Genomic DNA, 15293 nt, shown 5'->3' with positions numbered 1-15293 from the left:
ACCGTCACAGGAAAGCTCATCTGCGTGCTCGTCATCCTCACAAGGGTCTTGACCTGACTGCAGTTCGGCGTCGTAACCAACTTCATTGGGCAAATGCTCACCTTTGATGGCTACTGGCACGCTGGAGAAGTGTGGTCTTCATGGATTAATCCCCATTTCAACTGTGCAGACAGCGTGTGTGGGGAGCGAGCAGGTTGCTGATGTCAACGTTGGGAACAGAGTGCCTCATGGTGGCGGGGTTATGGTACAGGCAGTCATAAGCTACGGACAACACACACAATTTGCGTTTTATCGATTGCAATTTGAATGCACAGAGTAACCGTGACAAGATCCTGAAGCCCATTGTCGTGCCTTTCATCCAACGCCATCACATGTTTCAGCATGATAATGCGCAGCCCCATGTTGCAAGGATCTGTGTACAGTTCCTGGAAGCTTAATGTCCCAGTTCTTCCATAGCTTGCATGCTCACCGGACATGTCACCAATTGAGCATGTTTGGGATGCTCTGGATCACCATGTACGACAGCGTGTTCCAGTTCCTGCCCATATCCAGCAACTTCGCACAGCCATTGTAGAGTGGGACAGCATTCCGCAGGCCACAATCAACAACCTGATCAACTCAAGGTGAAGAGGCGACTCCGGGATGCTGGCCATCTAGGCAGTTGCAAAGAAAAGCCATATCTCAGGCTGGCCAATACAAGTTTAAGATGTGAAAAATAACAGACACTGGACAGAGGAACTCTGCCTAAAAGGCCAGCATCCTAGAGTCTCCTCTTCACTGTTGACGTTGAGACTGGTGTTTTGTGGGTACTATTTAATGAAGCTGCCAGTTGAGGACTTGTGAGACATCTGTTTCTCAAACTAGGCACTCTAATGTACTTGTCCTCTTGCTCAGTTGTGCACCGGGGCCTCCCACTCTTTCTATTCTGGTTAGCGCCAGTTTGCGCTGTTCTGTAAAGGGAAGTAGTACACAGCGTTGTACGATATCTTCAGTTTCTTGGCAATTTCTCGCATGGAATAGCCTTCATTTCTCAGAACAAGAATAGACTGAGTTTCAGAAGAAAGTACTTTGTTTCAGGCCATTTTGAGCCTGTAATCGAACCCACAAATGCTGATGCTCCAGATACTCAACTTTTGTTTGTTTTATTTTATTTAACTTTTATTTAACCAGGTAGGCCAGTTAGGAACAAGTTCTCATTTACAACTGCAACCTGGCCAAAACAACAGTTACACACAAACAAACGTACAGTCAATAACACAATAGAAAAGCTATGTACAGTGTGTGCAAATGTAGAAGAGTAGGGAGGTAAGGCAATAAATAGGCCATGGAGGTGAAATAATTACAATTTAACACTGGAGTGATACATGTGCAGATGATGATGATGATGTGCAAGTAGAGATACTGGGGTGCAAAAGAGAAAAAAAATAACTGGGGAAGAGGTAGTTGGGTGTGCTATTTACAGATGGGCTGTGTACAGGTACAGTGATCGGTAAGCTGTTCTGACAGCTGATGCTTAAAGTTAGAGGGAGATGTAAGTCTCCAGCTTCAGTGATTTTTGCAATTCGTTCCAGTCATTGGCAGTAGAGAACTGGAAGGAAAGGCGGCCAAAGTAGGTGTTGGCTTTGGGGATCACCAGTGAAATATACCTGCTGGAGCGTGTGCTACGGGTGGGTGTTGCTATAGTGACCAGTGAGCTGAGATTAGGCGGGGCTTTACCTAGCAAAGACTTATAGATGACCTGGAGCCAGTGGGTTTGGCGATGAATATGTAGCGAGGGCCAGCCAACAGGTTGCAGTGGTGGGTAGTATATGGGGCTTTGGTGACAAAACAGATGGCACTGTGATAGACTACATCAAATTTGCTGAGTAGAGTGTTGGAGGCTTTTTTGTAAATAACATCGCTGAAGTCAAGGATCGGTAGGATAGTCAGTTTTACAAGGGTATGTTTGGCAGGATAAATGAAGGATTTTTGTTTTTTGCAAAATAGTAAGCCGATTCTAGATTTAATTTTAGGTTGGAGATGCTTAATGTGAGTCTTGAAGGAGAGTTTACAGTCTAACCAGACACCTAGGTATTTGTAATTGTCCACATTAGAGGTCGACCGATTTGATTTTTCAACGCCGATACCGATTTATTGGAGGACCAAAAAAAGCAGATACCGAATAATCGGCCATCTTTTTTTCTTTAATTTTCTTTTTATTGTAGTAGTAATTATGACAATTACAACAATACTGAATGAACACTTATTTTAACTTTAATATAATACATCAAAATCAATTTAGCCTCAAATAAATAATGAAACATGTTCAATTTGGTTTAAATAATGCAAAAACAAAGTGTTGGAGAAGAAAGTAAAAGTGCAATATGTGACATGTAAAAAGCTAACGTTTAAGTTCCTTGCTCAGAACATGAGAACATATGAAAGCTGGTGGTTCCTTTTAACATGAGTCTTCAATATTCCCAGGTAAGAAGTTTTAGGTTGTAGTTATTATAGGACTATTTCTCTCTATACGATTTGTATTTCATATACCTTTGACTATTGGATGTTCTTATAGGCACTTTAGTATTGTCAGTGTAACAGTATAGCTTCCTTCCCTCTCCTCGCTCCTACCTGGGCTCGAACCAGGAACACATCGACAACAGCCACCCTCGAAGCAGTGTTACCCATGCAGAGCAAGGGGAACAACTACTCCAAGTCTTAGAGCGAGTGACGTTTGAAACGCTATTAGTGCGCACCCCGCTAACTAGCTAGCCATTTCACACCGGTTACACCAGCCTAATCTCGGGAGTTGATAGGCTTGAAGTCATAAACAGCGCAATTCTTGAAGCATTGCGAAGATCTGCTGGCAAAACGAACGAAAGTGCTGTTTGAATGAATGCTTGCGAGCCTGCTGGTGCCTACCACAGCTCAGTCAGACTCGGTCCGTACCTCATTTGTTGCATCATCGATCTCTCTAGAGTCCTGGTAATTAAACCTCTCACACAAACAGCAACCACACAACACCAACACACTCATACAGGTGAAAGCATCTCATAACACGGTAATTATGACATTTTCCATTTTCAAAACACATTGTCAAACCACCCAGTCAGTGAGGTATCCACCCCAGAGTTCTCTGCTAACTCATGAGCTAATGTGGTTAAACCATCTAGGGCCTTGGTCACTGATCCATCTGGAGCTGTGTTATTAGAAATAAACATACAACAATGAACCCTTATCATTCTACATACCCTGTCCTTTTCTGCCAATAACATATCGAGAGCCAGCCTATTTTGCCAGGTCATGAGGGAGGTGGCGGATAATTGGTCAGAGAACCCCTTTACTGCATCCCCGGTTTACTATGATGCAGCTCAGAGTCCCTAATCTTCCCCAAAACCGCCAACCCTCTCCTGACCTTAGTCGGTCTGCTAGGTACCACCCCATACTCACACCTCTAGGAGCACACACAGTGATGAACGGTTGGGATAGGGAATCTTCGTTAAGGAGGTAACCCCCGGATCCTGTTGGTACTCGGTTCTTCTCCTAACTCTGTGTGTGTGATCAGCAGTGCTTATATGTGTACATACCTTTTTGCAGTGGGTAACGTGGACCCAAGTGACACTCAGCTATTCTAATGGAAAAGGCGGTAGTTAACCTGTTATGGGCCTTCCCAACGGGGCTGCTTCCAGTCTTTTCTCCTCAGGGACTGGATCCACACCCAGTCTCCTGGTTGGATTGAGTGAATCACCTTCTCCTGTAATTCACCTGTTGGACACAATCTTGGACATATGGGTTTGGTTAACAAACGGTCTTCTCATGTGTTCTGCTAGTATTTCTTCAACTTCTATGTCTACCTGTTCTGATCTCCCTAACTCTGGCATTCTATATGGTCTACCTGATTAGCTAAAATGTAATCCATTGTTTAAAGAAATAGATCCTAGTAAACCAACTCTAGGGATATCTTGACCTAATATTTTCCCTCACTTCGGGATTGTTCAATGAAGTCCATTTCCAATTGTTGGAATGGATATTCTATTCTACCTGGGGGGGGGCTAATCCCGTATGCTACATTTTTACATTACATTTAAGTCATTTAGCAGACGCTCTTATCCAGAGCGACTTACAAATTGTACGAAGTGCTCTATTAACCTGCTCAATATTGCCGCATCTCTAGTCAGTGTCTTTGGTAAGATTGTTTAAGCAACATGTGTGGGTCTGGTACACATGGAGCTCTAAGTATTACCCTCTGATTCCCTCTTTGTAAGTCTAGTACCATTCTCCAATCAGTACTGGGGGCTGCTTTCTTTATGGGGAACATTGGAGAATTGCACTGTCCATCTCCTCTAATTACACCCCCCCCCTCTACCAATTCCTCAAAGGTGGGAGTAATCTCTTTTACGGCCTCGGGCTTTCTGTGGGCGTGACGTCCACATTCAGAGTCATTGTATCTCTTCCCAACAGATTAACAAGACATAACCTGGAGATAAGGATTGGAATCCATGCCTGCCCTGCCCTCCCGACTTCTCCTGTTTTTTTAGAACCTATGGAGCAGACAGTCTTTCCACTACCTGATGTCCAGAAGCTGAACGGACCAAAATCTTTTCCCCATTTATTCATACTCTTTCAGGCTTAAAATTTGTCCTAAATACTTAACCTAAGTCTACCACAATTAAAACTTATTCTTGCTAACTTTATAATCTTATTCAACAACAAAATATAATAATACTATTTTATCAGTTTCACAGCCTTGTGTTACTCTCCTCACAAAAATATCATCAGCATACAACAACAGCTAACTACCTAAGGGAAAATAAAACTTAGCTAGGTTACTAAACATTACTTAAGCCAAAATAGTTTGATTTTCAAAATAACCTTATGACAATTTTTTTATAAACCCACCTTCGCCCTATTTTTAACACAGAATTCTCCATGAGAGTAATGTATAAAAAAACTACGACTGGTCAAAAGACAAAATTTCAAATAACATAATCAAATTAAACTCACTACTCTGAAAAACTCCACCCAGTGACAGTGTATGTGGATCAGGCACGCAAGGTGTCCGTGGAATGATACCAATATTAACCCCTTGTAAATCCATTACCATTCTCCAATCTGTACTGGGAGCTGCTTTTTTTAACTGGGAACGGGAGAATTACAAAAATGCCTCATCTCCCGGACTGATTACCCCCCCCCCCCCCCTTTTCCTTAATTGTTCAAAAATTGGAGTAATACCTTTTATTGCCTCTGGTTTCATAGACCATATCAGAAACAATATCGTATGATTTGATTTTGGCACCACTTAGACTGGAATTACCCCTTTAATTAACCCTACGTCTGCTGGACCTTGGGGCCATAATTGCTCAGGAACTCCTTTCAACTCTAACTCTTGCTGTTCTGTCAACAGATACTCCTCTCCTCAGTATTTCCCACACTCCTCTAGATGTACCCCAGGAATACTGTTCGCTCTCCAATTTAGCTTCCTACGGTATCTGTCCGGTTGAGGGGCTATGCTGATCTCCACTCATCATGTCTACCCAGTCTGTAATTCTCTTTCCCTTAGATGCCCATGTCCTCCCACCCTTCTGAGGGAGCTTTTGCGAGAGATACATGGGGACTCCACCTCTATCTGTACAGTCTCTGACTCTGAGGCTGCAGCTTCACTTCTACCGTGGCATGAGTACTGTCATAGTGAAACCACTTTAACCCTATAGTTCTATCTGTGGTTTTAAGTAATGCTTCCTCATAGACTGGATCTGGACCTGGGTGTTTGTTATACCAGAGAGTACAGTGCAAGTCATCGGGGGACATTTTAGTGAGTCCTGGTTCTACATTATCTGCGAGTTCCATCAAGGTGTTAGGAATATCAGTCATCCCCCCCCTCAGTAAATCTTGACTGTACCAATAACATGGTTCCCTGTCCCCACAGACAACCATATTATCTTGGACTATGTATGCCTTCATTCCTCTCTCAGTGGGAGTGACGGCTACATTCAGTTTAGTCATTACATCCCTGCCTAACAGGTTAACTGGGCATAGTTTAGATATCAGGACGGGAACGATGGCTTCTCCCCCAGATGACTCATGTTTCAGTGTTACAGGAGCAGATAGCCGTTCCATGAATTGATGTCCTGATGCTGACCGTACTATGATCTTTTCCCCATTACTTTTTACCACGTTGGGAGCGTCGTCTGCACAGATCGTACGACAAGCCCCGGTATCACATAGGAATTTAATTTTCTTTCCCATTACTGTCAATGTCAAATAGGGTTTCTGTTCCTGTTGTAATGCCAAATCAATAGTTGCCAATTCGAAAACTTCACAATCAGTGTTTACAACAGAATCCTGAACCTCCTCCTCACTAGAGTCTATTCCCCCGCCCCCCATAACTAGTCATGCTTCATTCTCCTCCTCCTCAGACTCATCTCTGTTTCTCCTATTCTCTCTCTTGGCCCAGTACTTTCCCTTTTCCTCTCTCCTGTCTTTCCCTTTGGTCTTACAGTCTCGAGAGTTATGTCCTGTTTTGCTACAGTGAGAACAGGGTGCCTTTACAGTCCCGTGCAAAATGACCGGTCCTGTCACAGTTAAAACATTTCCAGTCACTTCCTCCCTTTTTGCCCCTGTCTCTTCCTGGCCTTCTACTCTTAAAGTCCTCTACTCTGTTCCAGTTCGCCACCGGCCTGTAAAGAACCCTCATAAAGGGGCCAGGTCTTTTAATCTATGGATATTTCATCCGCCCGTCCGATTATCTTATTACTTTAAACATATAAATTCCCTTATCAGGGGGGCTTGGGCAAGTTTCTGCGGGGGGTGCAGAGCTGTTGGCCGGGGTAGCCAGGTGGAAAGCATGGCCAGCCGTAGTATCGTAGATTTATTGGTGGTGACTGTTTCCTAGCCTCAGTGCAGTGGGCAGCTGGGAGGAGGTGCTCTTATTCTCCATGGACTTAACAGTGTCCCGAAATGTTGGGGAATTAATGCTACAGGATGCACATTTCTGTTAGGAAAGCTAAGGCTAGTTTTTTTCAAACTGACTGTATATTGGTTCCTGACTTCCCTGAAAAGTTGCATATTGCTGGGGCTATTCGATGTTAATGCAGAACGCCACAGGATGTGTTTGTGCTGGTCAAGGGCAGGGAAGTCTGGGGTGAACCAAGGGCTATATCTGTTCGTAGTTCTATATTTTCTGAATGGGGCATGCTTATTTAAGATGGTGAGGAAAGCACTTTTAAAGAGCGATCAGGCATCCTCTACTGACCGGATGAGGTCGATATCCTTCCAGGATTCCCTGGCCAGGTCGATTTAGAAAGGCCTGCTCGCTGAAGTGTTTTAGGGAGCGTTTGACAGTGATGAGGGGTGGTCGTTTGACCGCGGACCTATTACGGACGCAGGCAATGAGGCAATGATCGCTGAGATCTTGGTTGAAGACGGCATAGGTGTATTTAGAGGGCAAGTTGGTCAGGATGATATCTATGGCCCATGGTTACAGATTTAGGGTTGTACCTGGTAGGTTCCTTGATAATTTGTGTGAGATTGAGGGCATCTAGCTTAGATTGTAGGATGGCCGGGGTGTTAAGCATATCCCAGTTTAGGTCACCTAACAGTACGAACTCTGAAGATAGATGGGGGGCAATCAATTCACATATGGTGTCCAGGGGACAGCTGAGGGGGGTCTATAACAAGTGGCAACGGTGAGACTTATTTCTGGAAAGGTTTAATTTTTTTTAAAGTAGACCTGGATAGCCTGCAGAGTTCTGTTAGACTATCTCTGCAGTAGCTTGCAACTCCGCCCCCTTTGGTAGTTCTATCTTTTTGGAAAATGTTGTAGTTGGGGATGGACATTTCAGAATTTTTGGTGGCCTTCCTAAGCCAGGATTCAGACACGGTTAGGACATCAGGGTTGGCAGAGTGTGCTAAAGCAGTGAATAAAACAAACTTAGGGAGGAGGCTTCTTATGTTAACATGCATGAAACCAAGGCTTTTACGGTTACAGAACTCAACAAATGAGAGCACCTTGGGAATAGGTGTGGTGCAGGGGGCAACAGGGCCTGGGTAAACCTCTACAACACCAGAGGAGGAGTATGATAAGGGTATGGCTAAAGGCTATAAGAACTGGTCGTCTAGTGCGTTGGGGACAGAATAAAAGGAGCAGATTTCTGGGCGTGGTAGAATAGATTCAGGGCATAATGTACAGACAAGGGTATGGTAGGATGTGAGTACAGTGGAGGTAAATGTAGGCATTGAGTGACGATGAGAGCGGTTGCGTCTCTGGAGGCACCAGTTAAGCCAGGTGAGTTCTCCGCATGTGTGGAGGGTGCGACAAAAGAGCTATCTAAGGCATTTAGGGCGGGGCTGGGGGCTCTATAGTGAATGACAATGACAAATTGACATTGACATTAGGGAGAGGCATGGGTAGCCGAATGATAATAGCGTCCAATGAGTAGCAACAGGTGAGTCGGGGGCGTTCGGTAGTCGCTACTATGCTAGGCGAGCTGGAGACACGGCGTTCAGAAAGCTTGTTGGCTGTGGCCAGCGGATGGATCTTCGGCGACGTCGCAACCGAAAAGCCTGTTGGAACCACCGGACGATTACGTCGGCAATAAAGGGTCCAGGCCAATTGGCAAAAGAGGTATTGTAGCCCAATAATTAGCTGGTGGATCTCTCCGGCTAGCCGGGAGCCTAGCTCGAGGCCAGCTCAAGGCTAACTGGTGCTTGCTTCAGGACAGAGACGTTAGCCAGGAGTAGCCACTCGGATTGCAACTGCGATGATTGCAGCTGCGATGATCCGGTGTAAAGGTCCAGAGCTTGTGGTAGGAATCCGGAGATGTGGTAGAGAAAAAGCAGTCCGATATGCTCTCGATTGATATGTGCAGACTGGCAGGTATTGACCGAGCTGAGGCTGACTGGTGTTCAAGTTAAGTGAAGACCGCTAGCAGTGGCTAACTGACTACTAGTTAGTAGCTAGTTAGCTGGCTAACTTCTGATGGGGGGGTTCCGGTTCTAAAGTATAAAAATAGCAGATCCGTACCACATTGGGTGAGACGGGTTGCAGGAGAGTATATTCAGTCCGTAGATTGAAAGTGAGATTAAAATATATATGCCGTATAAAACCTGCCGATTTTGCAGGTTTTCCTACTTACAAAGCATGTAATTTTTATCATAGGTACACTTCAACTGTGAGAGACGCAATCTAAAACAAAAATCCAGAAAATCACATTGTATGATTTTTAAGTAATTAATTTGCATTTTATTGCATGACATAAGTATTTGATCACCTACCACCCAGTAAGAATTCCGGCTCTCACAGACCTGTTAGTTTTTCTTTAATAAGCCCTCCTGTTCTCCACTCATTAACTGCACCTGTTTGAACTCGTTACCTGTATAAAAGACACCTGTCCACACACTCAATCAAACAGACTCCAACCTCTCCACAATGGCCAAGACCAGAGAGCTAGATGTGCCAAGCTTATAGAGACATAACCCAAGACACTTTCAGGTGTAATTTCTACAAAAGGTGGCTCTACAAAGTATTGACTTTGGGGGAGGGTGAATAGTTATGCATGCTCAAGTTAATTTTTTTGTCTTATTTCTTGTTTGTTTTCACAATAACAAATATTTTGCATCTTCAAAGTGGTAGGCATGTTGTGGAAATCAAATGATACAAAACCCCCAAAAGTAGGTTGTAGGGCAACCAGGTTGTAAGACGACAAAATAGGAAAAATTCCAAGTGGGGTGAATACTTTCGCAAACCACTGTATGTAGATATTCCTTTAAAAAAATCTGCCGTTTCCAACTACAATAGTCATTTACAACATTAACAATGTCTACACTGTATTTCTGATCAATTTGATGTTATTTTTATGGACAAAAAATATATATATTTTTTTCAATTACATTTCTAAGTGACTCCAAACTATCTTTTCCAGTGATGAAGACATACAGTGCATTCGGAAAGTATACAGACCCCTTGACATTTTCCACATTCATTTTTTTCCTCATCAATCTCCACACAATACCCCATAATGACAAAGCGATAACAGGTTTTTAGAATTGTTTTCATATTTATTAAAAATAAAAAAACGGTTACCTTATTTTCATAAGTATTTAGACCCTTTGCTATGAGACTCATAATTGAGCTCAGGTGCATCCTGTTTCCGTTGATCGTCCTTGAGATGTTTCTACAACTTGATTTGAATATACCACAGGTGGACTCCATTGATTGGACATGATTTAGAAAGGCACATGCCTGTCTATAAGGTCTCACAGTTGACACTGCGTCACAGAGCAAAAACTAAGCAATGAGGTCGAAGGAATTGTCCGTAGCGCTCCGAGACAGGATTGTGTCGAGTCACAGATCTGGGGAAGGGTACCAAAACATTTATGCAGCATTGAAGGTCCCCACACAGTGGCCTCTATCATTCTTAAATGGAAGTGAGAACCCAATGGTCAACTCTGGGGCTGACAATGGTCAGCTCCAGAGTTCCTCTGTGGAGATGGGAGAACCTTCCAGAAGGACAAACATCTCTGCAGCACTCCATCAATCAGGCCATTATGGTAGAGTGGCCAGATGTATGTCACTCCTCAGTAAAAGGCACATGGCAGCCCACTTGAAGTTTGCCAAAAGGCACCTAAAGCACTCTGACCATGAGAAACAAGATTCTCTGGTTTGATGAAACCAAGATTGTACTCGCCTGGAGGAAACCTGGCACCATCCCTACGGTGAAGCATGGTGGCAGCATCATGCTGTGGGGATGTTTTTCAGCGGCAGGGAATAGGGGACTAGTCAGGATTTAACGGAGCAAAGTACAGAGATCCTTGATGATAAACCTGCTCCAAAGCACTCAGGACCTCAGACTGGGGCGAAGGTTCACCTTCCCACATGAAAAAAATACCTAAGCACACAGCCAAGATGATGCAGGAAAACTCTCTGAATGTCCTTGAGTGGTCTAGCCAGAGCTGTTCAGTGACGATCCACATCCAATCTGACAGAACTTGAGAAAATAATGGGGGAAAAAAGCTTGTAGCATCATTCCCAAGAAGACCAAGGCTGTACTGAGTAAAGGTTCTGGATACTTATGTAAATGTGCTTTGTCATTTTGGGGTATTGTGTGTAGATTGATTAGAGGGGGAAAAAAACTATTTAATCCATTTTAGAATAAGGCTGTAACTTAACAAAATTTGGAAAAGTCTAGGGATATGAATACTTTCCGAATGCACTTTTAATGTCTCATGGTAGGGTGGGATATTCAAAAGAGATCAAATTTGAGAACGTTTATCTGTTGAATGTTTTGAATTCGGGTCCAAAAAGTCACTTTCTGAGCAATTCTACAATGGGCAAATATGTATGGAAGGTTTCGTTAAAATCAAAAGGGGTGCTGTCAAAAATGATTGAAATCAGAATGATTTACCCAGTTGTCTTGCATGTTTGAACTGCTGCTGGCTGACACTCTGCTCTTTTTCTCTGGCTGTTGTTTTCCTATCAGTGCTCCCCGCCCCCAGTCGGGTTTCAATTAAAGATTGAAAGAGGTCGTACGCAGAGCGGGTGGGAGATTGGGGCTGTATGAGAGGAGAGCATGTCAGGGTTTGTTCCATTCATTGTCACGCTCACTCCAGTGCCATGTAATGAATGTTTTAACTGATGAGAAAATGGGGTGAAATGCAGTGAGAAGGAAAGGGTGCATCTGCTCTGTCTTTGTCTGGAGAGGGATGTTCTCCCTTTCTGTGCTATATGACAGGGCATTCACTTTCCATTTTCTTGCAGAGGCGGTTAGTTATGACATGCAATAAACATGTCTCCTACAGTATTTGTTGTTTGCTAAATCAGTTCAATCATTCCTCCTGGCAATGTGCCTCAGACCCTGCATTGGTCATGACCAGGATGTACAGAATGAAGCAGAGAAATCCTTGTCTGCATGACACACACCTCTTATCCTCCTGAGGGATTTAGGCTACCAGGGTTGGTGGAGCATGGTGCGGGGATCTGTGGAATTAGTGATATAAAGCATTCTGTTTCATTGAAACAGTGACCGGAGTCTTAAACTTGGCTTCAGACAGAGGTCGACAGGCCGCCATTTTGATTATTCAGTCAGGTGCCCAGAAATAGATCTGCTTTAATGGGATGACACGCTCACTCACTCTCCCTAATACTGGAGAGTGGAGAGACACACGTGCAAACCCACGCTGCTGTGTATTATTACTACACCTCTAAATGCATGGGTTGAATTAAGCAGCAATTACCTAAAACATTATTGAATTACTAATAACCAAGCCAAATATTGCATCCTAAATTCACAACTACTTTGTACGAGGCTACAGCAATGTTATGTTTATAAGCTGGTCAGCTACACCACTATTCCAATTTTACATTTTTATTTTTATGTATTTCGAGATGTTATTGGTAGATAATCTCTTTACGTGCGCTCTAAACATGCCGACCCTATGGCATGCTATGTAAACCAGTGGAATCAATCCTTAATGGGGTGATTTGATATGCGATCACATCTCCTTGTTTGAGTTGCTTGGGGATGGGAGAGTGACAGCGTTCTGGGCCAGGTTATAGCTCTGGTAACTGATCATCTGCTGCTTGCAGAGTACTATTTAAACATGGAAGGACTGCAACTCAATGTGCGGGAAAGACCAGATATTGCTCCACCATCATTCAGTTAGAAATCCCAAACTGGAAGGAGTCCAACTTTTGATATGTAATTTCCTCCTCATGGAATGAGATTCATATTCATTGGACGGCCACTGCAGCATCTACAACTCTCCCCTCTGCCTAGCTACAACTACAGTACGTAAGTCAGTCAGCAGGTTGCTGCCTGCTATAAACCAGGACAGGGTTTTGGCTTCAGCAGCTCACCCCAATTTGTCTGCACTATTGACTGGACCCTGTATGGTTAGTTCATGCTTGGCTATGAGTCTGCCTAGGTTTGTGTTCATCTCCCTGGGAGTACTGTCTCTCCCTCTGTTTGCACGATTGAGAAGCAATTAGTAGAGTAGCTGAATGGTCTGACTCTCAGCTTCGATAGATATGAATCTCAGCCAGCTGAGCTGCAGGATCATATGACAAGTTCATTCGCAAGACACCTGAGTGTGACCGTGACGATGTGTGTATGTTGGTATTTGTGTGTGTGTGTGCACAGTATGCCATCGCTCTGCCTTCAGCCAGCCTTCCTGTGTAGCAGTGTGTGTGTGCCTCCTCTTTGACAATAAATAGGCAAGCAACATCATTCCAGCGTCATCTCCGTGGAAACCAGCTCAAGCTGCAGTTGTGATTGGCCCTCTCCCAGAGGCTGTCTTGATGTGATAGGAGGATAGAATCTCTTTCTTCCCACCCCCTCCTCCTCTCATGAACACAAACGCACACAGTCACACAGTTTGTTTTTCCCCTTCAGTTGGTCATCTTCTTCCTTCACCTTAATGTTGTTATATGGGAAATGGGAATTAGACAGTTCATTGAGCCTCGTAGTGTGAGCAGCTTTTTAGCAGCAGCATCAACAAGGAGACCGGCACAGCTGGAGACCAATTTCATCTCAGCCAGCAGAGCGGGAGAGAGGACTGAGCGAGAGGTTGGACCTGTTAGTTAAACCAGTCATTTTCACCTGATCTTGTTTGCCTTCACACACACAATATACCAGCAGTGCTTCTTCTGTGCTGTCGTCACAGAGAGCCAGAGTCAAGCTCATCTTCTAAGCGACTTACGAACTGTTAATTACTAGGCTTTCCTTTCCTGTTCCCGTTTGTGGATGAGCAACAATGACAGATCCATCCCTCTGTGGAGTACGGAGGAGTGGGGAGGCAGCCTCCCTCAGTCAGCCTAGCAAGTAGGACCCGGAATCAATCTGCACGCTTCACTGTTCTTATCAAATAGGATCACGGGGAAGTACATGCATGATCATTGCATAATTTCTACTGCAAATGCTTCATTGTTTGGTGTCTGTGCATGGACGTGCTATAAGAAGTGTTTGTCGTGAATACACAGTATCTTGCAGTATTTGAAGACTGTTTTTTTTTGTGGGAGACGTCATTGAGGGCATTTTTCCAGCCCCCCCTAAAAGTTCAAATTATAAAGGAGCAGCTCTCTGGATTTTTGTCTTGAGCTGGTTTTCTCTTGGAAATGTTGTAAGGAATATTTTATAAAAGGAACACAACGAGGCAGTCTACCACTTAGTGCTATTTCTGGCACCGTAAAAGCGCCATCTTAGGGGTCCGACTAGCTACAGTAACAAACTTATGAGGTGGCTGTGTTCTGTTACTGATGAGCCTGGTAATTACATCGCTGAGCTTACTGATTTTATTGTGTCGGTGTCTGACACTTAAACTCCGCTCAGACCAAGTTACTACACCCCCCCCCCCCCCCCCCACCACCCCACCCCTTTTGTAAACTTACTAAAGATCGAGGAAGAGAAAGAAGGGGACCGGATGGTTTCAGGGTAAAAAAACAATTATCCTTGCTGGCGGCTGATCCATGATAACCTCCACCCCCCCCCAGCAGTGAATGACAAGACTGTGTCGCCCTTGCCCCCCCCCCCCCCCCCCCCCGTTTGGGCCTATTGATCCCTGCTGCCAATGCACTGCCGCTGCCTGCTTGTGACAGTAGAGAGTGATGTATGACCTATGCACCAGGACCGAGCAGCCACCGGAACCTGAATCGGAGCAGCCTGTGTCTGCAGTGGATACAGACATGGAAAGGAGCAGTCGTGGAGAGGCCGAGGCCCCAGGACAGCAGAACAGGGAGAAGGATACTACGACAGAGGAGCAGCAGTATACTACTTCTACCAATGGTGACTTAATGGACAAGGCAAATCTAGACCGTGCCACTGTGACACCCACAGCATTACTAGGCGAGAGGCATCACTCACTCTATGAGGACCTCAATGGCTGGGAGGTGGAAAGGTTTCGCAAGGTAAGTCCTGGTCTAGGGTATGTTGTGATGGTGTACCTGTAACCCATCTCTACCTTTTTAATCCCTGAAATAGTTCAAATTCCTCCAGAAAAGATACACTTGACCTGTAGGACCCCCTAGAGTTTTGCGGTACCGCTGCAAAGTATTGGCTGTTGCATGCATGGATGATCTGTCAATTAGATTGAACTGCTAATCAGACGCAGATTTCCTGCAGTTTGAAATGGGCCAGTTCTCTCAACTCTGCATAGGACCTTACAAAAGTATGTTGTCAGATAAGCCTATATATTTAGGTTGTCAATGAACGTCCTGATCTGATCCTGCTTGAGTGCCAGTCTTACTGCAAGTATTGCTCAGGTTAGCTGTAGGTTTTCTTGCTGTTTTATCTGGCCCAGTGCTATCGTAGGCGGCACTGTTT

At 44.4% G+C, this 15293-nt stretch overlaps 1 protein-coding gene across 9 annotated transcripts in view; it reads left to right on the top strand.

Annotated features, from left to right (window-relative positions):
- The window catches only part of LOC106567401 (peripheral-type benzodiazepine receptor-associated protein 1), a 196810-nt gene that overhangs the window by 9540 nt on the left and 171977 nt on the right, over positions 1-15293 (top strand). Inside the window, exon 1 of one of the 9 annotated variants that reach the window (XM_014136594.3) lies at positions 14527-14878. The exons of the other annotated variants lie outside the window; for them this stretch is intronic. Coding sequence (XP_013992069.2) covers positions 14579-14878 — 300 coding nt within the window. The 5' untranslated portion in view covers positions 14527-14578. Of the gene's footprint in view, positions 1-14526; positions 14879-15293 lie in introns of those variants that run through there. 9 annotated transcript variants of the gene reach the window in all.

The sequence above is a fragment of the Salmo salar genome, chromosome 13 (assembly GCF_965601325.2).
Source record: "Salmo salar chromosome 13, fSalSal1, whole genome shotgun sequence".
NCBI classification, from domain to species: Eukaryota; Metazoa; Chordata; class Actinopteri; order Salmoniformes; family Salmonidae; genus Salmo; species Salmo salar.
Note: the sequence above shows the minus strand (reverse complement) of the source record. Positions and strands in the feature narration are given on the sequence as shown.